General features: G+C 44.3%; 1 protein-coding gene across 3 annotated transcripts in view; it reads left to right on the forward strand.

The window, feature by feature from the left end:
- ATF3 (activating transcription factor 3) overlaps window positions 1-21,952 on the forward strand; it is a 38,048-nt gene extending 16,096 nt beyond the window's left edge. Inside the window, exons 1-4 of one of the 3 annotated variants that reach the window (XM_028724700.2) lie at window positions 7,165-7,418; window positions 16,588-16,831; window positions 17,283-17,387; window positions 17,507-21,952. In XM_028724700.2, coding sequence (XP_028580533.2) covers window positions 16,592-16,831; window positions 17,283-17,387; window positions 17,507-17,704 — 543 coding nt within the window. In that variant the 5' untranslated portion in view covers window positions 7,165-7,418; window positions 16,588-16,591 and the 3' untranslated portion in view covers window positions 17,705-21,952. Of the gene's footprint in view, window positions 1-7,164; window positions 7,419-16,587; window positions 16,832-17,282; window positions 17,388-17,506 lie in introns of those variants that run through there. The other 2 variants (XM_077925566.1, XM_028724699.2) reach the window with 2 other exon arrangements.
- Window positions 21,953-23,662: the final 1,710 nt, after the last annotated feature.

A 23,662-nucleotide genomic window follows, 5' to 3' on the forward strand; every position in this document is an offset into this window, starting at 1 on the left:
CAGTACCTTTGTTTCCTGTACCACCAGCAATTGTCCCAGGACTGATTAAATATGTTTTATTGAAGCCTTTACAGAATAATACACCAATGGTGCTGAATCTCATCAAGCAAAACTATACTTTTTGGCAACTCCATAGTCATAGCTGTCTACTTTCAGATTTGAAAATAAGGGATCAGCAGCCTCGAAAATAAGGGACAAGCAGCCTCACCTGTCCCGGGGACAATCTACGGGATATCTAACAATCCAGGATAGCAGCGGGAAGCAGCGGGAAACTGCGCTGGAATAATTTTGCGGGAATTTCCCGCAAAAAAAGGGAAGGCTTACAGCTATGTCCAGAGTCCATCTGAGAGAGTATTGTTCAAATCCATTACCCATTTACCTTGATAGGCATGTTACTCTTAAGACCCATAGCCACTCCAAGAAGTTGACTAGAAATATAACTTCTGGGTTAGTTCTAAACCCAGTTTTCATTTGTGGGCTAATTCTAATCTTAAGGGGAGGAACTAGATTGTTTGTGCTCAACACATCTGTTTCAATTTCAGCTTCTGTTTTCTTGTTACTCGTTTAGGCAACAATATTTAAAGGATGTCATGCGGTTTACCCGTATGATTAAACGGTGGCATTTCGTAGCATGTAGCTGCTGATCATTTGGGTGTTGTAATTATTATTATTTATTCAATTTATTCATGGCTTGCCATGTGAGAAGTCTCTGAGCGATTTAAGAAGTTTTGAAAACACAAAGCACAAAATCAAAAAGGGGAAATGGAAGAAAACAGAACACTACAATGAGAACCACAGCAGAATCCCTAGAACAGCATTCTGTGGTTATACATTTATAGTGCAAACTGATGCATATAATGCAGCTCCCCAGACTAAACTATACTGGGCCCCATGATTAGCAGAGGAGACCCTATTAGTGGTCCCACACGTGGCTGTTGTCTGCTTGGTGTTGACTTTCCTGGTGATCCCATCTATCAAATGCCCACCTGGTGAGATCTGTCTCCCACACTACTGATTTTCAGGAGAAATTTAGAGACATTCCCGATTACCCAGACATTTGATGGCTGATAGATATTGGTCATGGCAACCTTGAAATTAACAACCATGAGGTGGTGGTGTGTTTTTTTTAATAAAAAAAATATGTTTAGATAGTTTTTGTTTTTAAATGTTCTAGATGGTTTTACTTGTTTTAAATATGTTTTTCTTCAAGCTCTATTGTTTTGACATTTTCATGTTTGCCACCCTTTGGGCTCCTTTGGGAGTAAAGGAAGGATACATCTAATAATAATATTAATAATGTAATGTATGCTGTAGTCAGCAAGGCTTGTTCCCCAATAAGTAGTTTTAGGAGTGCTGTCTTAAGAGTTCTTTTGATATAATTTTAGGAACCTTTGGGGAAACATCCCGACAGTATGTTAATTACTAATTATCTTGAAAAACGGATGGACAATTTTCATTTAATAAATAAAATAATAAAATAAATTGTCAGTGTTCTTGTGGTACGTTTCTGTTCTATCATGTTTCTTTTTGTAACGTATTTCCAATTTTTTTTACAGAAACTATGGATAGTTGTTGTATAGCTGCTAGTGTCACACTCTGTTGCCCCAATCTATCACTGTAGTATTGTAAACTTCAACCAAATGTTCCCACAGTAAATTCAGGTTTTACTGGCATGATACAGCAGGGCTATTCTTACATTTGGAGTGCTGCATTTTCATTTGCTTCGTATCTATTTCCCTCTAGGTAGGTACCTGTTAGATGTGTTTTCTTTTCATTTAATCTAGAGCAGGAATGGCCAATTTCCTGCAGCCCAGAGTCCAGAAGTTGCGGCAATCAGCTCTCCTTATGGATATTTAGGGTCTGCCTAACAAGGTTGGCGTCAAGAATTTCACAGGAATGGAGCAAATGAACTCATTTGCAGGGGGAGGCAATGGAATAAATCTGCTTCTTAAAAGGTCCCTTGAAGCTGCAGATTTGCAGTGGTCATTCACATTCTGGAATACTGGGACTGTGTCAGTCCAAAGGGGAAAAGAGAACCACAGAAAGCAAAGCCTTTGTTCATATTTTTGGAACCACCTTCATTTTGGGTAAAACAACCATAGTTCAGTGGAAGAGAAGACCATCTGCATACACAAAACCCCTAGCATTTCCCAGCTGGAAAAGACTCCTGCTTGGAATTCCAGAGAGACCAGCAATTCCCTATTTTCCCCATGGACTGCTTGAAAACTGCTGGGGGACTTGATAGATCACTTAATGATTTCCCTGCCTGCCATAGTAATTGTAATATGCTGTGCTTAGATGCAGCATGGATTTTTAATTGTCTTTTTATTGCTGATTTTGTTCCTTAAAATAATGTATTGCAATTTGGATTCTGTAGAATCCGAATTGTAACACAGCTAAACACAGTACAAGAAATGAAAGCGATAAAAATGCAATTAAAAATCAATATGGGTATGTAATGTGATGGATGTTCCATATCCTGTTTTCCATCACAAAACAGATGTGCCACAGACCGCCTGAATGAAGCTTGTGGATCACCAGTGACCCACAAACCAACCTCTGCTGTGTTGTTGTTGTTGTTTAGTCGTGTCCGACTCTTCGTGACCCCATGGACCAGAGCACGCCAGGCACTCCTGTCTTCCACCGCCTCCCGCAGTTTGGTCAGGCTCATGTTGGTAGCTTCAAGAACACTGTCCAACCATCTTGTCCTCTGTCGTCCCCTTCTCCTTGTGCCCTCCATCTTTCCCAACATCAGGGTCTTTTCCAGGGAGTCTTCTCTTCTCATGAGGTGGCCAAAGTATTGGAGCCTCAACTTCACGATCTGTCCTTCCAGTGAGCACTCAGGTCTGATTTCCTTAAGAATGGATGCGTTTATAAAACAGCTTGGATGTTCCTACACAGAGCTCTTCAAGGAAAGTAACACTTTGGTAGAAAGTTTACATACGTTAATCAACAGAAGCAAGTGGAATAAAAAGTATCATATCAACATACAGAACTGTTCTATATCAATATTCAGGATGTCTAGCCTAGTATGGAGAATCTACTACTTTGACTGGCAACAACTCTTCAAGATGGAAGGCAGTGAGGTCTTCCTAAGTTCTGCTGTCCTTCTATGTTCTCTCTACCCATGATATACCGTACTTGATTCCCTCCAGCGGTTTGGGTTTGTGGTCTGAGAAATAGGTATCTACTGTTTATTTTGTTTAAGCAGATCTTTGTTATACATAATATTTGCTTAGGGTTTTTTAAATCATACTGGCTCAAGAGGAACGACAGAAACTTTGTGCAACTCAGCTTCTGGCACCATCATACTTTTTGCAGGTTGACCGCAAATGGGTTTATTCTGAAATGAAGTCTCACAGAAGTTTGTAGGAAATAGGTTTTAGATAAGATATGCACAGAGCTGCAGCCTTGGGCAGCACAATTACTTGCATGCAAGTTCTGTGAAAATCAATGGGAAACTTCCAACTAGATCCAGCTTAATACTGAGAGTATTTTTCCATGGCTGAAATAATATTGTTCAAGTGTGGAGTTAAGGTTCCATTTGGGATATTAGAAAAGGGAATTGGCTCACAAATCTTGGTTATCTTCCATTGGCTAATTTACTGTTAATAGATGAGTGTGCAAATTGTTTATTTCCCCAGATCACACAGAATTGAAAGACAACTTCTCAGCTTTATCTAATGCAAAAGGTAAAGGGACCCCTGACCATTAGGTCCAGTCGTGACCGACTCTGGGGTTGTGGCGCTCATCTCGCTTTATTGGCCAAGGGAGCCGGCGTGCGGCTTCCGGGTCATGTGGCCAGCAGGACTAAGCCGCTTCTGGTGAAGCAGAGCAGCACGCGGAAACGCCGTTTACCTTCCCGCCACTTATCTACTTGCACTTTGATGTGCTTTCGAACTGCTAGGTGGGCAGGAGCTGGGACCGAGCAACAGGAGCTCACCCCATCATGGGGATTCGAACCGCCGACCTTCTGATCAGCAAGCCCTAATGCACATATTTTTAAAAAACACTTCCGATAGTAGCTAAAACCCCTGGTGGTTAATATACTAAAAGTGTGAGAAGTGCAACAACAACAAAATATGTTTCTGTCTTACCTGCCTGACAAAGAAAGCTCTAGTTGTCTGATGTCAGCACAAAATTTGACATATACAATATGCCATATTTCCTGTTTACTATTTATTTTCTAGGAGGAAATTTGCAACAAGCTGTTATTCTAAGCCACCCTTAAGCTTCTTGATAGGCAGAACTATTCCAAAGTAAAAGTTATTCATGTGAAAAATAAAACCAAAATTATGAAACCCTCTTATTAGATTTATGTGAGCTGTAACTAGCCATAAAGCTAAAAAAACACTAGCAGCTCATGTAAATAAATAAAATTCTGGTGCTTATTTTCCTCCTTTGCCCTCTTCAGTTCTAGCTAATATGCATTCCACAGCATATTTTAAAAATAAAATACGGAAAATGCAACACTGATTTAAGTGCTATTTGTAAAAATGGCCTTAGATTTGAGGATTAGGCTGTATGAGGCACAGTCACACCAGACAGTTCTAGAATCAGTTGTCAAGGCATCTCTGAGATTTCAGTAGGGTTTTCTACCCCATATATGTGATACTACAAGCTCCTTTGAGTCTCGCTCTGTGTATGCACCTGTAAATGTTGTTAGTGGAGTGTTTACTGTTTTAAATGCCATGTAGATTTTAAGTCATGCAGATTTCAAATTCTCCTTACAAAGGTTCTCAGTCCCCCAAGTGCTCTCTGGGTCAGGTGCAAAAACCTATATAAGCAAGCAAACCAATCACAGAATTGATTTTCCAATCCCCACAATGCAGAAATCTACTATAGAATTTACTTGCACTTGATGAGTTGGGTCCAGATTTAGCTACACTTAGAGAAGGCCCGCGAATTCAATGGGAGTAAGGTTAGTTAAGTCTCACTGATTTCATCTGCTTGAAGCATTTTACATTAAGTTTTAAGGGGTATAGTGTTATGCTCTTAAAGTTGGGAATATATGTGTGCTCCGTCTAACATGAGTTTTCCAACCTCTCATAAATAGAAAATAGCCATCATCTTCTGTTTCGAGAGATCCTAAGCAGGCTTACTCGGAAGTTGCGCTGAAGTCAACAGATCAGGTTTGGCACTCAGTGCCTAGAGACTCCCTCGCAATACTCAGCCACGCAGCGCCCACAGTCCTTTCAGGAGTGGACAGGGTGGGTTTATTTCATTTGGCACAAGTCACGTTGGACATCTGCACGTGCGCGCGCCTTTTTTCTTTTGCATCCTGACGGAAATGCGCCAAAGCAGTCACCTCCCGGCAGTCTACATCCTTTTAATTCTCCTTATGCACGGGGAAGCGTGGGGGACACGCAAGAAACCTCGACGGAAGGAGGATGCAAAAGCAGCCCTTCTTCTTTCGCCCTCGATTGCATCGCCCTTTGCCTAGAAATTCGGGTGGGCAGCTATTTGCGATGGGGTGGGGGACACACACCACATCGCCTGGCCTGCATTCAGACGAATCTGCCCCGAGTCGAGAGACCCCCTAGCTCAAAGAGTAGCAAAGCGTCATTTTAAACAGTCCCAGAGGAGCGGAGTTGGAGGAGGAACTTTTATTTTATTATTTTTCTCCCATCACAAGCGTGGAAAAATGGTTTCCCCTTTGCAAAATAATTGACCTTCCTGCATTGCAGGTTGTTGGACTAGGATCCTAGGATTCCAATGAATCCTGAGCACACACGCTTAGAACTTCTTCGGAGCGAATAAGGATAGGATCAGGCTCCGTGATCGTCCTTCACCGCGTTCCCAAAGGCAAGTTTATTGGGATTCGGAACAGAAATCCAGTTGGTCGCGACAGAACCTTCCAAAGTGGAATCGCAAATAAGATAGGATCAGAACATTACCATTTAAAAAATAAAATAAAATGAGGGGGAGTGACGGGTGTCTACAATATGCTAAGATAAGCACAAACAACTCCAGTAGAAAATTTAGGGCGGCAATAGTGTGTGCGCGGGGGCGGCGGGGAAGGAGAGATGTTCTTCGATGACTTTACAGTATTTTTTTTTGCGGGCAGACGGGATTTATATGGTTTGTTCGATTCAGTTATCCCACTGACCCCAATTTCTCGGCTGTCTATTCTCGTGCGGTTTCGGTCCATTTCAGAGAGGGGGAGGAACGCTCTTTTTTGAGAGCGCCCGGGTCGCCCAAAAGTTTTCAACGATCCCTGGGGATTCTGGATTTAAGGTTTTCACGCTCGCCCGAGAGATATATTGCGCGGGCGCGAAGTCGGGGGATTGGGACGCGACGCGACACACGCGGCTATTCATTAAATAAAGAAAACCGAAAAATCAAAGAAATGGGGGGTTGGGGACGTTGTCGGCGGATCTCGCGAGGTAGGCGCGGATACACCCGATCCCACAAAAAAAAACCCACACACAGTCTAGACACAGATCTCAAAGGAGGGGACAGACCCCCCCCCTGCCACAAAATGGCAAGGCATCATCCGCAAAGTTCCAATCAGATCCTCATTAGAAAGAGAAGGGAATAATAATAATAATAGTAATAATAATAATAATAATAATTTATTATTTATACCCCGCCCATCTGGCTGAGTTTCCCCAGCCACTCTGGGCGGCTCCCAATCGAGTGTTAAAAACAGTACAGCATTAAATTATTAAAAACTTCCCTAAACAGGGAAGTGGGGAAAGCAAAACACAAAAACACCCCCACCCTCCTGTCCCTCCTCCCTGATCGCCTCTCCTTTGCCCGGCCCGGCTTTGCTGCGGGATGCCAGCAATCTGGAGTCATGCGCTGGCTTGGGCACCATTGGCTCATGGAGGGATCATGCCGCCGCCGCTGCTGCTGCCGCGAAGGGTGTTCCCAGCTGGCCCGCCGCCCGGGCAAGGCGCGCGCTCCGCCTGCCTCTTAAGGAACGCGCCCGGGAAAGCGTCGCCTCGCGCCCCGCCTCCTCCTCCTCCCTCCTCCTCGTGTGTGTGGAGGGAGAGAGTCCTTGCATCACCGGGGAGCCCCGCCCCTTCGCCAGCCTGGGCCCCGCCCCCTGCCTCCTCCAGATCTTGCTGAAGGATCTATTAATAGCATGACATCAGCGCGCGAGCGGCGGCCAGAGTAAATACCAGCGCTGCCGGCCGGGCTATATAAAGGGGGTGATGCAACCTCGCGGGGAGGCAGAGACGCGGAGAGGCGCTCGGAGCGAAGGAGACGCGGCTGCTGCCACTACTACTACTACTACCGCTCCGCCACCCGTCCCGCCTCGAAGGACAACCCCGCTCCACGCACCCCGCCCGAGATTTTTATTTTATTCCTTAAACTCTCGCCTGAGAGTCTTCCCTCTCTTCTCTTCCACCCTCCGACTCTTCGAAACTGGGAAGGAAAAGACGGCTCGAAGGAGGAGAGGTGAGGAACAGGTAAGGGAGCGAGACACCGGAGGAAGGGGAAGGTAATCGCGGAGAGAAACGGGGACGAGGAGATCTGGGGTCTCTCACCCGCTCACTCAGGTGTTGTTTTTATTGTGGGGTTTGGGGGTGGTTTGGTGGTCTGTGGTAGGGAAATAGGCTCGAGGGGAACGCGCGTCTTTCGGTACGTGCGTATCCGTCCCGTTTCAGGTCTCGGAACTTTTCCCAATCAAATCGAGTGTTGAGTAGGTGAGATTTCTTCTTCTTCCGTGGAGTTAGGGAGGTGAGGGAGTCAGAAGTGAACTCGTTCACGTTTTTTCCCCTTTCTTTTTAAAAGTGAGGCTAACTGAAAGTAAAAGTTCATTCATCCGAACAAAGTGTTCGACCGATCTCTCTTGAGCGCTCTCTTTCGCGTAAGCAACAGAAACTTGCCTGTTTCCTCCTCGGGCGCTCCAATCGCTATCAGCTTAAAAGTTTGGGCGACCGCACAGTGGTTTTCATTGATGCTGCTGCTGTTTGTTTCTTTTGACGGAAAGAAACGACAAGGGGAAGTGGGGGGGGGGGGAGCAGTTCTGTTTAATCCCAAGATCGTATATTTCCAACTGCGTAAAAACTACGCGTGGAGAGGTTTTTCCAGGTCATCGCCAGCTTTTTAATTTCCCAGAACACTTTCGGGAGAAAAACAGCAACTTATAAGTGATAATAATCAAATGATGATCACTTACGGTAAGTTGTGGGACGGCGAGAGTTGGCGGAAAAGATTCGAAAGCTTAACTTTTTTCGCGATGTGGCAATGCCTCCAGCCGCCAGTCGGTGGCGCACGGCGTGGTGGCGAGCGCTCCGCCGCTTTGTATAGGATGCTCCCTGCTCGATCTGTCAGATTTGTTTTTTACTCGCCGGCGTTGAGTTATCAGAGGAACCTGTAAAAATAGGAATGCAGGCGGTTTTATGCAGATCAGGCTTGCAGGGATCGATAGGACTGTTTCAAAACTTCAGTATGTTTGGGACTTTGGAGTGTTAAAGGTTTGTTTAGTGGAACTGCTAATTCCAGAATCCATAGGAGGAACTATCTTTATTAGGCCAAACAAAATGCCACAAAATAATGTGCAAGCTTTCGAGTTCTCCAGAACTCTTCACTGGGCTAGATTAAGCAAAGCAGGGGTGGTTCTGCCATCTAGCCTGATGAGGAGTTCTGGAGAACTTAAAAGTTTGCACAGTGTTTTGTGACATTTTTTGATTGGTGTAATAAAGGGTCCTAATACGGATTTCCCCCCCTTATAAGCCAATACCTTTCCTTTAAGTGTAGATGAATATGGCTGCCTCCAGATGAAGTAATCTTCATGCAGATAGAGGCAGAACATTAACATTTTCGTGGTTTATTTGCATGAAGCTGGGTGGATGCAGGACTTGCTTCAGCCTGTGCATGTTTACTTGGAAGTAAGTCTCAGCAACTTATATTGAATCTACTCCCAAAGGAGGTCTGTAGCTTTGGCACCATGAAGCCCAGTCCTACTTCTGCTTAATTTGGAAGCCCCCAGAGTTACAGAGGACTGACCAGCCTCAGCTAGAAGTCAGGCATTTAGCGTCGCTGGTCTTGTGCTGTGGAATACTCTTTTGGCAGAGATTTGGCCGGCACCCACCCTCACTTTTGACTTTCAGGCATCTCTTGAAGGCTTTTTTTGTGTGCCAACAAGAGCCTTTGCAGCTGCTAAATTTTTATTTTTTATTAGCCAGTCACCTTAAGGAATTTCTGAATTTTTATTCTTTAAATAGTGCTTTATGTTTTCATGTACACTGCCCCAATACGGCAATACAGAAATTATTTAATGAAGAAATAAATGGAGAAAGTCCCACTGAGTTCAGCCTAACTTACTCAGCAGAAAGCTTGCACAGGTGCAGCCTTCGAAGTGCAACAGAACTCCACTGCGCTCAATGTGACTTACTCCCTCATAAGTGTGTATTTCCTAGTTAAGTGTACCTAGGTTTCTAGGCTTACTTTTATTTCCCACAGCATAAATTCGCTGTGCTATATCCTCCTAAGATATTTTACTCAGAAGCAAGTCCCACTGGATTCAAGTGGGCCTACTCTTAAGTAAGCATGCAGCTAGGATTATTCAAAGCATTTAGGAGTTTATCTGTGATAAGGATATAGGGCACCCTTTGCCAACCTCATCCCCTTGAGCTATTTGGAACTACAACTCCCACCAGCCCCAGCTTGCTCAACTGGGGCTGATAAGAGTTGTAGTTCAAGGCAAAGGCTTCCAAACTGCAATCTGTGGACCACCAGTGGTCCATAAGCTTCATTCTGGTGGTCCGTGGTGTGTCTGTGGATTTGTGGCTGAAGTCCATCCTATTAAACATTCATCTTGATTTTTAACTAATTTTCTATGGCTTTCATTCTGCGAAACTCAAAATGCAATACAATGCAATGTGTAGGAGACCTGTGGGTATAGTGCGGTATACAAATTTAATAATAAGAAATAATGGAAGCAATAAAAATACAATTAAGAACTGTACAGCATTTAGCACAGCACATTACAATGCTACCAGAGAGAGAGAGAGAAATCATTAAGTGGTCCACCAAGACCCTCAGAAGATTTCAAGCAGTCCTTTGTGGGAAAAGTTAGGGAACCACTGAACAACTGAAAAGTGAAATGTTGATGATGGCTGAGAAACCACACAAAGTGATTACGAGTGCTGAGTATCAATGTGAATTTCTGAAACACTTTTTGCATCGAATAAGGTTGATGGTGAGCAAAGACGGCAAATACTTCTGTCCAACTTGCCATCTAAGCAGGGGCTTTGTGAGGACACCACACACAAAAAGTGGTGACGGCGAGCGGTTTCTGGTGCCTTATTGATTTTCTTCATCATATTAACAGCTGGCCATTTCGAAAGCAGCAGATATATGTGGCCAAACTGCAATGCCAAAAATCTTAAAAGGTCAAGTTCAGTTCAGGGTGCTTGTGGACTTTAATTGCTTTTGAAGCTGTGGGAGATTAACTTCTATGGTTAACAGGTTACTGCATCAGCAAGATGGGGAAAATATTCAGGGTGTGTGGGGAAGCAAATGTATCCGTCAAAAAAATAAAACGAGGACTTTTGGTTTCTGAGAATATCTGAAATGAAAGGCACGTGAAGCATCAGGTCAGTGTGCCTGGTTCTATTTTTAATGTGAGGGCGAATCTTTTAATGTCAACCAAGTTAGCTGAAAGTGACCCAGTTTTTTAAAGACCCACACCTTACTTCTAACAGATATTCAGTGCACATTTACAGCACACAACTGCACCCAAAGAATGCTAGGAAATGTAGTTTCCTTCTCACAGAGCCACACTTTCCACACCCTTAACAAACTACAGCTCCCAGGATTCTTTGTGGGGACACCAGACATGGTAAATGTACTTTAAATGTACGGTGTGGATCTCCCCTCGTAATCTTTGATGTGTCACTTGTTTCAGCAGAAGCCTTTAAGAGTAAATAGTTTCGGGGATTAGAATCAGAAATCTGGCTATGAACAGGAAAATATGACACAACAGAGAATTGCAACCAAACCTGGCTGTACAGAGCGCTCCTATTCAGTATTTCATCCAGACTTGCCCTTCTCAAGGATACTCTATTCCATTCCCTGCCACCTCAACTCCAACAGCCAGCAAACATTCTGTAGCCACTGAGCATGCGCAGTCCTCATTGGGCTGTTTGCCCCCCCCCCCCCCCGCTTCCTAAAAAAAATGTGTGTGCTTCTGTCGCAAATCTTGGGGTTCCCCTCAGGCTACTGCTACCTCCTCCATGTGAGAGGATGGTGCCATTTTGGTTTCTATAAGATTTCACATTTGGAGAAGGAGTCTGCTATTAATATATAAGGCTGCGTACACACTGCCTCAAAGAACTCTGGGCAATGTAGTTTTTTAAGAGTTGCCGGAAATTGTAACTGTGCTGGGTAAACTACAGTGCCCAGAATTCTCTGAGGGAACGAATGTGATTCGAATGTGCCTTAAAGGTAGAGTGTCCAGAACCTTGGATTATTTGATGATAGTTCTAAAACACAAATCCTGAGAAAGCAGGGAGGTGTACAATAGCTTGTGTTTATTTTGCCTCCGAATGCCTGCGTGTGTGCAGCAATCATTTATTTTAAGTGGGCGGGAACTCGGCAGGAATACCCTTCTTTTATAAATGTGTGGGCAAATTGGCACAGGCTGAAAGAACTCGGAAGCTTTTGGAATCTCTCCTGCTGCTTAGAATAAAGCTATGAACAGCAGAGGGTTGCACAGCAAGGATCAACATGCAGAGAAGAACCACATGAAATATAGGGTGTGGGTGGCAGGGCCTGCACAAGACATTTTGGCACCTGAGGCGAATTACAAAATGGCACCCCCTCCCTCTCAGGGAAGAAGGGGTGAGTGAAGGTCTACCTCAGGAACAAGACGGGGAATAAAGATGTACCTCAGGATCTGCTGCCCTTGTGGAGCCTGCTGCCTGAGGCAGTTGCCTCACCTTGCCTCATGGGTGGGCCGGCCCTGGCAGGTGGCCTTTGCTCAGTGATACAGTAGAGCAGATCCCTCATATGTTAAAGGTCTCAGGGTCAATCTCTAGTATCTCTGGGTAATTTGGGCTGTGTACACATCATATACTTAAATTGTATTTATTGAATCTGTATTTCACCTTCCTGAAGGAGCCCAGGGCAGCAATTTAAAGCACCCACAAAGAATTCTGGGAATGGTAGTTTGTTCTGGGTGCTGGAAAGTGTGGGGGGTAAGCTACAGTTCCCATAATTCTTGGGGTGGGCAACGTGCTGTAATTATGTACATTAAATGAATTCTGTGCATGTAGCTTTTATTGCGGACTTGATGCTGCTCATGCGCACAAATTTTCCTCAGAGTCCACGTGATGGCATTCTCGTCAAAATGCCATCCTACATCCAGCAGCCCTATTTTAAACTACATTTAAAGTTTCTGGTTGGTTTTTTAAAAAAATCTCATCATATTTTCTGAAGGAAAGCAAAATCTGGATTAATTGAGAAAATAACATACAATGACATTTTGTATGAGTAGGATGTTATGTGGCTGTTACACAAAGCTTGTGTGCAGGATCAGTATCGGGTCTACAATAAACTGCCATGTGGAAGTGCCCTCAGATTAAAAGAAAATATCTCTGGTTGTAGGTCTTGGAGTGGGGTAGCAAAGACCTCCACTTGTCCAGGAAGAGTAGATAATACTGAACTAAATGGACCAGTGACTTGTCTTTTGAAATTCAGGATAAAACACTCATTATTTAAATGCTAAATATATGCATTTAGGGGGGCGGGCTAGGTGACCCATAGGGTCCCTTCCAACTCTATAATTCTTCTTCTTCTTTGATATAAGGCAGCTCCTGACAGTTAAATTGCGTGGTGGAGCTGATTTAGTTTTGTGCTTAGCTGTCACCCTTTGTAAAAGGCAGATTTGTTGACAAAGAAATGGGGAGCCTTTGATATGTGAACACCGCATGGGGAGAGGCCATCAGATCTTGCCTTTTTAATAATTTGGAAATGCAGTGCTCAGTACTGCATACATGGGCTGTGAAATGTTTTTATTTGGCTCCATCTGGCTGTAGAATGTTTCAGTCTGCCTCTGTGTGGCACTGAATGATCACAAGATGAATACATAAAGACCTTGCAATCGTCTTGCATCAGCTCTTAAGAGAGGCCCAGTTGCTGGATGTGAGGTGTTCTTTGTGTTCAAGTGACTTTAACAAACAAGGCATCCTCCATTCCTTGAGCTTGGGACCCACACAGTTACATCGGTGGAGGCAAACGCCACCTACCTGATTTCCTATGTATAGCACCTGTCAGCTTCCTGCTCCTTAAGTCTTAGTATTGCTCTTGCAAAATTCAGCAAGGAAGAGGATGGTGACAATGGAATTAGTTGGCTCTGCCTGTCGTTGTATCCGGCTCCCCCTACTGTTTGCCTCCTTGCCTTCTGCCCTATTGGTCAACATGGGCATCAGGCACTACTGTGTTCGATGGACTGTACATGACGGCTCATCAAACAGAAACTACAGCAGCAAATAATATTTAGTAGAGAGACATTGGGACGGGAGGGAGTTGTGCTTGGATGTGCGAAACCCAGATTCTGGTTCCTGCTTTCTCAGGTATGGAACTCGTTGCGGTATCTTTGGACGAGTCTGTCAGCCTAGACCTCTTTGCAGGATTCTGTCTGAAACACAGCTGAGAATGTACATTAATAGCAGTATGGTTTTTGGAAAGCTGTAGCAATTCTCTCCGGAGTCCCACATTACTGCCACATTCTCAGCTGTTTCTCTGCCAGGGGACTGGTGCAACGAAACCTTGGCCATTCCCCAGATCCTCAGAATTTTGTGTTGATGCCAACAGTAGTGCCAACATAATGAATGGGGCTCCAAGAATTGGCATGACATGCCTATTAAATATAGCTATAATTTATAGCCTATAAATGGGGACCTCCCCACTCTGCATATAATTACCCAGAACACTGGCATTGTAAAAAAATCTTGGCATTCTGGTTTCTGTTTTTGGAAAACAAGTTCATAGACCTGGCTTATGAAGATATGACTGGGAAATAGGTAGATTAATCTGTGAAGAATTAAGCAGTCTCTATAATCAATTAAAGAAGTCAGTTAAGGCACACCACTTTTGTTAATTTACCGCTTTGATCGACTTTTCATTACCATCTTCTGAGCTGAAAACAAGAGGATAACCTGGAAACTGAAGGCCCTTTTGCTGTCTTGGTTTGATTGGAGTTATCTTCTACCTCTATGGAGGATTGAAGGAGATCAGCATTTTTGAGGTGTGACTCACCATGGCCAGGGGGATTTCTGCAGAATTACATAAGTTTCTCAAGGTCTATGGAAATAACAAACAATTCCAGGAAATCTTTGCTCTCATAATCAGGAGGTCAAGAAACTTTTGGATTTCTACTGCTGTTGCTTTTTTGGAGGGGGTATGCCTAGGATTCACTTTGCACATCATGAAATCCTTACTTCTGTGTTGAAATAAAAATAAAACCCTTATGGCTGAAATGCATGCATTTTGCCATGGTAGGGAGCCGAGTATTTCCAATGCATGCAAACAGTGCCTACATACATGTAGCAAAATGTAAGAAGAGCCTCCTGGGTGTGGCCAATGTCCCATCTAGTCCAGAATCCTGTTCTCACAGTGGCCAACCAGATGCCTGTGGGAAACATGTGTGGGACCAACAAACCTAACTATCTGTATCGGGTCTGGAGAACCTGTGGCCTGAGGTCTGAATGCGATGCTTCAGAGCTGTCTGTCTGGCCCGTGAGCTTCTCCCCAGATCAGCCCTGCGCTGCACTCTCCTCAAGTGCTTTTGCCTGATTGGAACGTGTCATTGAACTGTGACAATACTCCTGCCTTGTTGGGGTGCAAGATGAAGAAATGTGTTTGTAGGTAGCAGCAGTGGCAGTGTGTCCTGTTTCGCCACTTGAAGCTGTGCCTTCAAATCTTATTTTTTTCCTTAAGCACACTTATTTACTGCCAGTGCAAAAGGGTGCAACTTCCACTGGCGTGGGAGACCATAATGAACTCCAACTATTCCCTGAAGCTATAATTACAATGGATACTGCATAGATCAAATCTAGTTTGACAGCATGATGGCTTCATTTATGTACACAAATGCCCAGAGGCAATAATTGGCTTATGTATTATGAAGCTAATTGTGATAGATTTTGCTGGTAATAAGATTTTGCAGCATTTTATTGCTTCCTCTAATAAAATGGAGCTTCTCAGGATGACTCCTGTGATAGATTCCTATGGCTGGATATATGTGCAGCTGCATGTGTGAATGAGCCACATTGCAGGCGAGAGATTTCTTGAGCACTGGGTGCACTGATTTAGTGTATCTGACACACCTAAACTGCACAAACACTGGGCGAATCCCTGCCAGTCTAAACATAAGACTGGGAGATTAATTAATCAGCAGAAGTGACCCAGTTCAAGTTGTGGTGCAATTATTGCACAAAATCCCATGTAACTTATATAACGTATATATTGCCTCTCACATTTCCTGTTTGGTTAGAAGTTGCTCACCCAGCTGCCAGTATGTGGCAGTATTATACCAAATGGTACAAAAAACCTGGCAATGTTAGTTTTGAATTGCTTCCTATTGAGGTATATTGTTGGTTTATAGTTGCATTTAAGTTGTTTATCAAGGGTGCTTTGTGTAATGTGTGTGTGTGTGTGTGTGTGTGTGTGTGTATGGAGAGAGAGCACCAATGTGGTGTACTGGTTAGAGTCTCCTAGGGCCTGGGAGACCAGGGTTCAAAGCCCCACTCAGTCATGAAGCTTAAAGGTAAAGGTAAAGGGACCCCTGACCATTAGGTCCAGTCGTGGCCGACTCTGGGGTTACGGCACACATCTCGCTTTATTGGCCAAGGGAGCCGGCATACAGCTTCTGGGTCATGTGGCCAGCATGACTAAGCCGCTTCTGGCAAACCAGAGCAGCGCACAGAAACGCTGTTTACCTTCCCACCAGAGTGGTACCTATTTATCTACTTGCACTTGCTTTTGAACTGCTAGGTTGGCAGGAGCAGGGACCGAGCAATGGGAGCTCACCCCGTTGCAGGGATTCGAACCGCTGACCTTCTGATCGGCAAACCCAAGGCTCTGTGGTTTAGACCACAGCGCCACCCACTGTGGTCATGAAGCTTACTGGGTGACATTGGACCACTTACCTTCTCTCAGCCTAGTCTACTTCACAGGGTTGTTGTGAGGTTAAGACAGGGAAGGGGAGCCATGTATGCTTCCTGGAGCTCCTTACAGGAAGGGCAAGATAGAAATGTCAGGATTAAATAAACATGTGTACTGCATATTGAACTAAGATATATATATATCCAACTAAGTTGTACCTAGAGCAGATCCATTGAAATGATCACATGGGCATGACTGTCTTAAGCCCATTGATTTCAGAAGACCTACTCTGAGTAGGACTTACTTGGATACAATTCATGTGCAACCAGTCTATCAATATATAATTACGGGTCACGGCCCAGAGTTTCAGGAATTATTCCACGTCCAAAAGTCATATTTTCTAAATCAGGTCTTAGTTGAGAGTTAAACGATCATCACACACACACACACACACACACACACACACACACACACACAGTCCTGATAAATTCAGAAAGAGTCATTCTTGTTCTTCTTTTTCAGCAAAATGATGCTCCAACACCCTGGCCAGGTGTCTGCTTCGGAAGTCAGCGCCACTGCCATTGTCCCGTGCCTGTCTCCTTCGGTGTCACTGGGTTTTGAAGACTTCACAAATCTAACTCCGCTGGTGAAAGAAGAACTGAGATTTGCCATCCAGAACAAGTGCCTGTCGCACAGGATGTCCTCCACGCTGGACACAGTCATGGTTTCGGACAGACCTGGGGAAATGTCTGTTTTGAAAGCAGAGGTGCTTTTTTTAATTGCTTGTTTTGCTTTCACATTCAGTAATGGCGTTCTATTTAAACAAGAACAAAAACAGAAAGCGGGGGGGGGGGGGGAGGAACTAAAACCAGTAGCTAATTGTTCAATGAACTTTCCAGTAGGAAAACTGTATTATACATAAGGCAGGAGTCTGCCTCCCCAGCCCATCACAGACAATGATCTGTGTGTATTTGAATGAAAGTGGCTTTGTGAAAGGCTGCAACTGCGTTAGTGCCAAGCTGGAGCCTTGGTGAGCACTGCATGCACTTCTGAATCATGTGCTCTTGGGAAGGAGTCATAGCTCCGTGGTACACTTGGGGGAGATACTGATAAATAAATAAGTATAAACGTGGCCCCCTTGCAATATTGATACCTCATCTGGCTGTGCCCAAAGTCAACCAATTTACCCCCCCCCCTCTCTCTGAATCTTGCTCTAGTGTGCGCCTGAAGATGAAAGGAAAAGGCGACGGAGGGAAAGGAACAAGATTGCAGCAGCCAAGTGTCGAAACAAAAAGAAGGAGAAGACGGAATGTCTGCAGAAGGTAAGTCGGATGCTATCTGGGCACAGAAGATGCGATAGAGGAGGTGTGCATTTGTGTGTTTAAAAGAAGAATGCTTCAGAACTTCCGCTTTTATATTTATCCTCTTTTCCTGTGGCTAGGAATCGGAGAAGCTAGAAACCATCAATGCAGAACTGAAGGCTCAGATTGAGGAGCTGAAGAACGAGAAGCAGCATTTGATCTACATGCTTAATCTGCACAGGCCCACCTGCATCGTCCGGGCCCAGAACGGGAGGACGCCGGAGGACGAAAGGAACCTCTTCATTCAGCAGATAAAAGAAGGAACCTTGCAAGGCTAAGTGACAATGCCAGGTGCCCTTAGGGCATGCCTCTGACACCAAAAAATTAAACCCCAGCACATCACCCCAAGCCAGAAGCCATAAGAGAAGGTATCTTGGTATTTGTGGTCTCCCATTAGTCGAGAGAAGGCAGAGGAGATGACATTGCTAAGAAGAAAAGACTTGCGCTAGCTTAGCTGTGATTCAGGTTTTAGTATCTGCCATACTTTGCTGTTCCTAGAAGCCGTACAGCTACAGACTTGCTAAACCCCTGATGGCATGTGGTACTTGCACTTGAGCAGAACACTAGGACTCGCCGTAATGCACATCTAATGGACAGCCAAGCTGAATGGACCCTCCCCATTTGTCCTCAATTGGGGTAGGAAATGTTAAATAGCGTGGGCTGTTCGTTTTGTTTTGTTTCTTTTGCTTTGTACTTTCAAAAGAAAGAGGTTGGCAACTTCCAGAATGCTGCTTTCAATTCCGAAAGGCATTGCGATATAACGGGAATTACTGTGTTTCTATATCCTAGTGCAATGTTTTTTAAACCGAGCTTTACGCTCTCTTTGTATTGTTGTTTTCACGGAAGCCTTTCTGTGGGTTTTTTGATGACTCACATTGGGGGTGATTTGTGGGTGATATGACAGGCATCAGCTTCTGTAAAAAAGAAAGAAAAAAGTCTGAATGTATCAAGCTGGAACATTACCCCTTCCCTTGGCTTGTTTGAAGAAAGGGGAATTCCCCTTTGAGAATCCACTTTATGAGTCACATCATGTACAGTATTCAGAAGGACTTCATAACATACAGAACAGTGACACAATCGACATAGATGTTAAATTAATCCTCCTCTCTTGATTTGTGGGCCTCATGAATCCAGAACTTGCAAATCTTTCCTGGGCACCACCTTTTTTTTTTTCAGAGCAAGAAATTCTGGTGGTTCTCAAGTTGCACAAAGGAATGATTGTGGGTGCATTAACTGCATGTATTTGCAAAACTGTCCCATGACAATTACAGCTGTGCTAGGAAAAGAGACTTAAAAGTAGCCAGGTAGGTCTGTCAACAGCTGAATAGCAGACAGCTTTTGGTTAGAGTGTTGGTCCACATTGATACCTGAAGCTTACTGGGTGACCTTGAACTCTCAACCCACAGCACCTTGCATGGATAATAGAACTTGCACCTATATAAGTATGATCATTAAAGTTCTCAAGCAGAGCAATCCAGTGTTGGAACAGACAAAGCTGCTCTACAGAGTTTCATAGCTTTGATTCATCTTGTCTGATGCCATCTCTTCTGACTGGTAGAGCTTCTTCAAAGACCCCAGACTCTGCTACTCGTCATCCTTGTTTAAGTGGAGAGACGAAGAGTCGGGTGTGGGACTCGCATACATTCAAAGCATGTGCTCTGCAACTTGAGTTGTGGTCCATCCTTTGTTCCCTGTAAGGCTTTTTGCATAGATTACTCATCTGGTTGTCATACCATTTACACAGAATGGTACTCTGGGTATCTGGGGTAGAAACCCCAAGTCTAGTGTGAGCAATGCTCAGGCACCCTGTACTCATGCTATTAACTCCAACAGTGCAGATTGTTTTGGTAGCTGGGGGGAGTTAATTTCAGGTGCCCCTTCCTATTCAATAAGCCATTTGTCACCTGTTGGCATTTCTCACCCCTCCTTCTGTGAGGATCTCTGGACTCCTCCATCACCTTTTATTTATCACTGATATGCCTAAGTAGTGCACAGATTGTGAGGTAGATGCTTTAGTTAAACTCTAACTTTTTACTATAATAACAAACACCTTACCAAAAAAAAAAGAAGAAGGAAAAAAAAGAGCTCGCTTCACTCTCTGAGACAAACCCCACTCAGTATTCAAACACTGAATTTAGGAACCTGAGTCACAAGAATAGGAATTTTAATTTTGCAAATCAGATTTCTGTATGCAGATTTGGGTGAAAAATCCTTATTTTTGCCCAAACACTTTGCAATTCTGTTATGAAGTATTATTTCTATTTTTAGTCTGCTGGGATCTAAATTTAATTATGTAATCAATGCAGTAGACAAAGGCGTTTGCAGGATAAAATCCTTCATCTACCATTGTCCAGTGTTAAAACACACCCACATACACATCGTACCTCAGAACAATAGTTTTCAAAGGCTATAATCCTATATAGTACACACTTAGCTGGGAGGAAGGCTCATTGAATGCAATGGGACTTCCAAGTAGAGACATGCATAGGTTTTTACTGTCAATCTGTGGCTGGTATAGTTGAGCCTGCTGCCTGTTTTATCTCTCTGTTTTTTACATTCTGCAACAGAAGTACTTAATACACTTTCAGCAATTTGGATATATTATAATGTCCAATGCTGTGTTTCAAATGTATATTTCATGTAACAAAAAATGGAAGGAAGCGGGCCAAATTCTGTCTCATCAGAGTGTGATTTTTCTTCCTGCAGAGTAAATTCACTTTGCTGTTTGTGAGCTTTTCCTCAAGTCATGTTGGACAGCAGGAACACCCCCCCCCACAAGGCCTCTGCGTTGACCGTGCAATGTACTGGGTTGGGGAGGGATATGTGGGAAGAGGGAGGGAGGGGGGAAGAGAGTTTATTTACTATGTTAACTATGTGCAATTCTGCTAACAAGAACCTTATTTGGGGGGGGGGAATTGATTGGGTTCCTGTAATTATGAATATATGTTCTAGACAGTACTCGGCCATCTTCAATATCTAATGTTGTTGCTCCCTAAAAGTGATACGGTGCTGTTGATTGTGAGATATTGCAGGCCAGATCCAAAGAACGAAGAAAACTATGGCTGCGTTCACACTCCCATTTCCTGTGTGTGCTTAGTGCTGGGTTTTTAATCCATGTTCAAACAGCATTATCCCAAATGCACATGTCCCCTGCACTTTTTTGTGAAATGCTTCCCTCTGATGCATTGTTGCTCAAACCAGCTTCACACCAAGTGGAGTCCTTAAGGCTTTCCGAATTTGTCTCTGGCCAAGGGGTGAACACCTTTGCATGGGATAAAGGCACCCCCACCACAACCAACCCCTGGCATGTACACAAACAGAAACAATGAAGCCGTGCTGATGTGAACAGCTGGGGGTAGGGTGGTCATGGGGAGAGTGCTGGAAAGGCATCACTGCAGTCTTAGGTGGCAATATGAATACACCCTCTAACAGTCAGGCTGTTTTCCCGCTCTGCAAGCAAAATACTGTAGCATATTTGGATCTGGTTTTGCTTTTCTCATGGTATTCTCTAGTGCTGGGATGGGAACCTGTGGCCCTCCAGATGTTGTCACAATTCCTATCAGCTCCCTGGCCAGTTCAGCCCAATGGTCAGGGATGCTGTGAGTTAATCCCTAGGGAGACACAGGTTCCCTATCCCTTCTGTAGCAACTAGACCTTCCATGTACAAATGCACTTTTCATACATGGAAGGGCTTCTTGGGATCTACACCCTAGGCTAGTATGAGGAGCTGCCAACATTAGCCGGAGACGGTCCCTGCCCATCACCTGTGCTGTATCAAAGGACCCCTGCTTTGTCTATGTATTTAACGTGTTTCCAAAAGCAATTCAGAAAATGCTAATAAAAGAATGGACTCTGTTGCATGTATGATGTTCTCATACATAGAGTCTTTGTTAACTCTCAACGCAGAATTAATGTTTTCCCTTTTGAGAGGTGCTTTAATATTGCGGTTCTACAGCCTATTTAAAATGACGCAGGCGTCTTGCTGCTGCTGCTGCTGCTGCTGCTGCTGCTGCTGCTTCGGTTGAAACACAAATGACTTTAGCGAGCATGCCAAATTGTTTACAACGGCACTGCTACTTTTTCAAAGATAATCTTGGTTCAGCTGTGGCTGCTTCCTCGTGTGTGGTTGTGTGTGTGTGGTTGCGTATGTGGGTAAGTGTGCAGTGCACATACCTCAAGATTATACCAATAGTATACATCCTATATATCTGTTTGCATTGCTTGAGAGTTGCATTGCTGGACTTCTGGGGGACTGTGGCAGGAAGGAGTTCAGCTGCCTAAACATCTCCTGTCTGCAGTGGCAGCCAGCAGCAGTAGCTGAGCTCCTTCCTGTTCTTCAGGGCACAGGCAAACTCCTTCCAGGCCAGGTTGGATGCTGGCTTCCAAGCCAAGTGGGAGAATTGTTGAATGAAAGAACTGCATGGATTTATGTATCTGTTTTATTCTGAACATTTAATAATGCAGTAGGAGCAATTTGTTTTCTATTAAGTTTTATGTTTTGATACTTTAATAAAAAAAGACTAATACATGTGTGTGTTTTGTTCCTGTGTGACTTACTTCACCTTATTTGAAGGACTGATGCTCACTCAACCCCACCCCCCAAAAAACACACCTCCCCAGGTAGTGTTCTTAAATGTGTCCTAACTACAGTAGGCTGCCTGGTCTCCGTATTCACTGCATGACCCTCAACCCCATGCCATTGCGAATGCCAATATCATGTCATCAGTTCCCTCTGAATTACTGCAATTGTCCCTTTCCTGATCTGCTGTTGCTTTCACCTGCCATATTGCTGCAAGGTGTTCCTTATACCTGAACCAAACAAGCCATCTGCCCAACTACCCTGGGTTTGTACATACAAAGTCTGTAGAATCCTAGCATCCATTTGCAATTTGTTCTGCTCTGCTGGAGATTGGGGCTCTCTGGAGAAATCGTAAGCATTACCAAAGCTGCTTCAGGCAAGGCCAGTATCAAACCTTGGTCAGGGGAGATATCTTGAGCATGAGGGAGGTTTTCTCAGGGTGAGTCTCAAACACTGCACTCCAGGTGTGCTGACCCTTGCGATTTCCCCCAAATGCGGGAAACTTGACGCCATGCTGGCTGAGTTTTGGAAAATGTTGTCTTAGCACAGGACCAGAGTCACCTGAAGGCTTAAGAAGCCTGGGAAGGCCCTTCCTAGTAGCTCTCATCTGCAATCTTTAAAAGGTTCATCTGGAGCAAGAAACGCCTGGAAATGGCTACCATTTGACAGCATCACCCAGGCACCCCGACTGCCTTCAGCCTGGTGACTCTGTCCACTAACTTCAGCCTGCCAGCTTCCACAGATTTCATCTATTCATGAATATCCATCAGTTCACATTCATATTTGCCTTGATCACATTTTAAACCTCCTATTCATTCATACAAGCACAGAGCAGCCAACATCCACGAAGAACACTGTTAGGAGTGAACCAACGATAGATCACATGGGGTAAGTGAAGTTGACTACTGATTAGAATAAACAAGGTCTACTCAGGAGTGCCAGGCCTAATGAGCAAGACAACTCTTCTCTGTAGGTCTTGCCCCTCTGAGGCAGTTGTGGAGACTGAAGGCCTTTCCCACAGCTGCCTAAGTCTTCTCATCTCCTGGGTCCTTCTCAAGGAATATGAGACTGTCCTGACGCACCAGTAGACCTGGGGAATGAAAACTACCTGCTTGCTCAGCATAACATCATACAGCAGTACCTCAGGTTACGAACTTAATTCGTTCCAGAAGTCTGTTCTTAACCCGAAGCGTGCATTCCCTACATAGGCCTCCCACAGCCCCGGAAGCGGATTGTGTTCGTATCCCAGGGCAAAGTTTGCAACCTGGAACACATACTTCTGGGTTTGTGGAGTTCGTAACCCAAAGCATTTGTAAGCAGGACTGTTCATAACCTGAGGTACCAACTGTACTGACCTTGGCCTAGTACAGCTGAAGGAGGTTCTCTATCCCCATCGTTCAGCCCAGACACTGAAGTCCAGCTCTGAGGGCCTTCTGATGGTTCCCTGACTGTGAGATGTGAGGTTACAGGGAACCAGGCAGAAGGTCTTCTTGGTAGTGGCGTCCACCCTATGGAACATCCTCCCATCAGTTGTCAAGGAGATAAACAACTATCTGACTTTTAGAAGACATCTGAAGGCAACCCTGTTTAGGGAAGTTTTTAATGTTTCATGTTTTATCGTGTTTTTAATATTCTGTGGGGAGCCACCCAGAATGGC

This window comes from Podarcis muralis, chromosome 3 (genome assembly GCF_964188315.1).
Source record: "Podarcis muralis chromosome 3, rPodMur119.hap1.1, whole genome shotgun sequence".
Classification (NCBI taxonomy): domain Eukaryota; kingdom Metazoa; phylum Chordata; class Lepidosauria; order Squamata; family Lacertidae; genus Podarcis; species Podarcis muralis.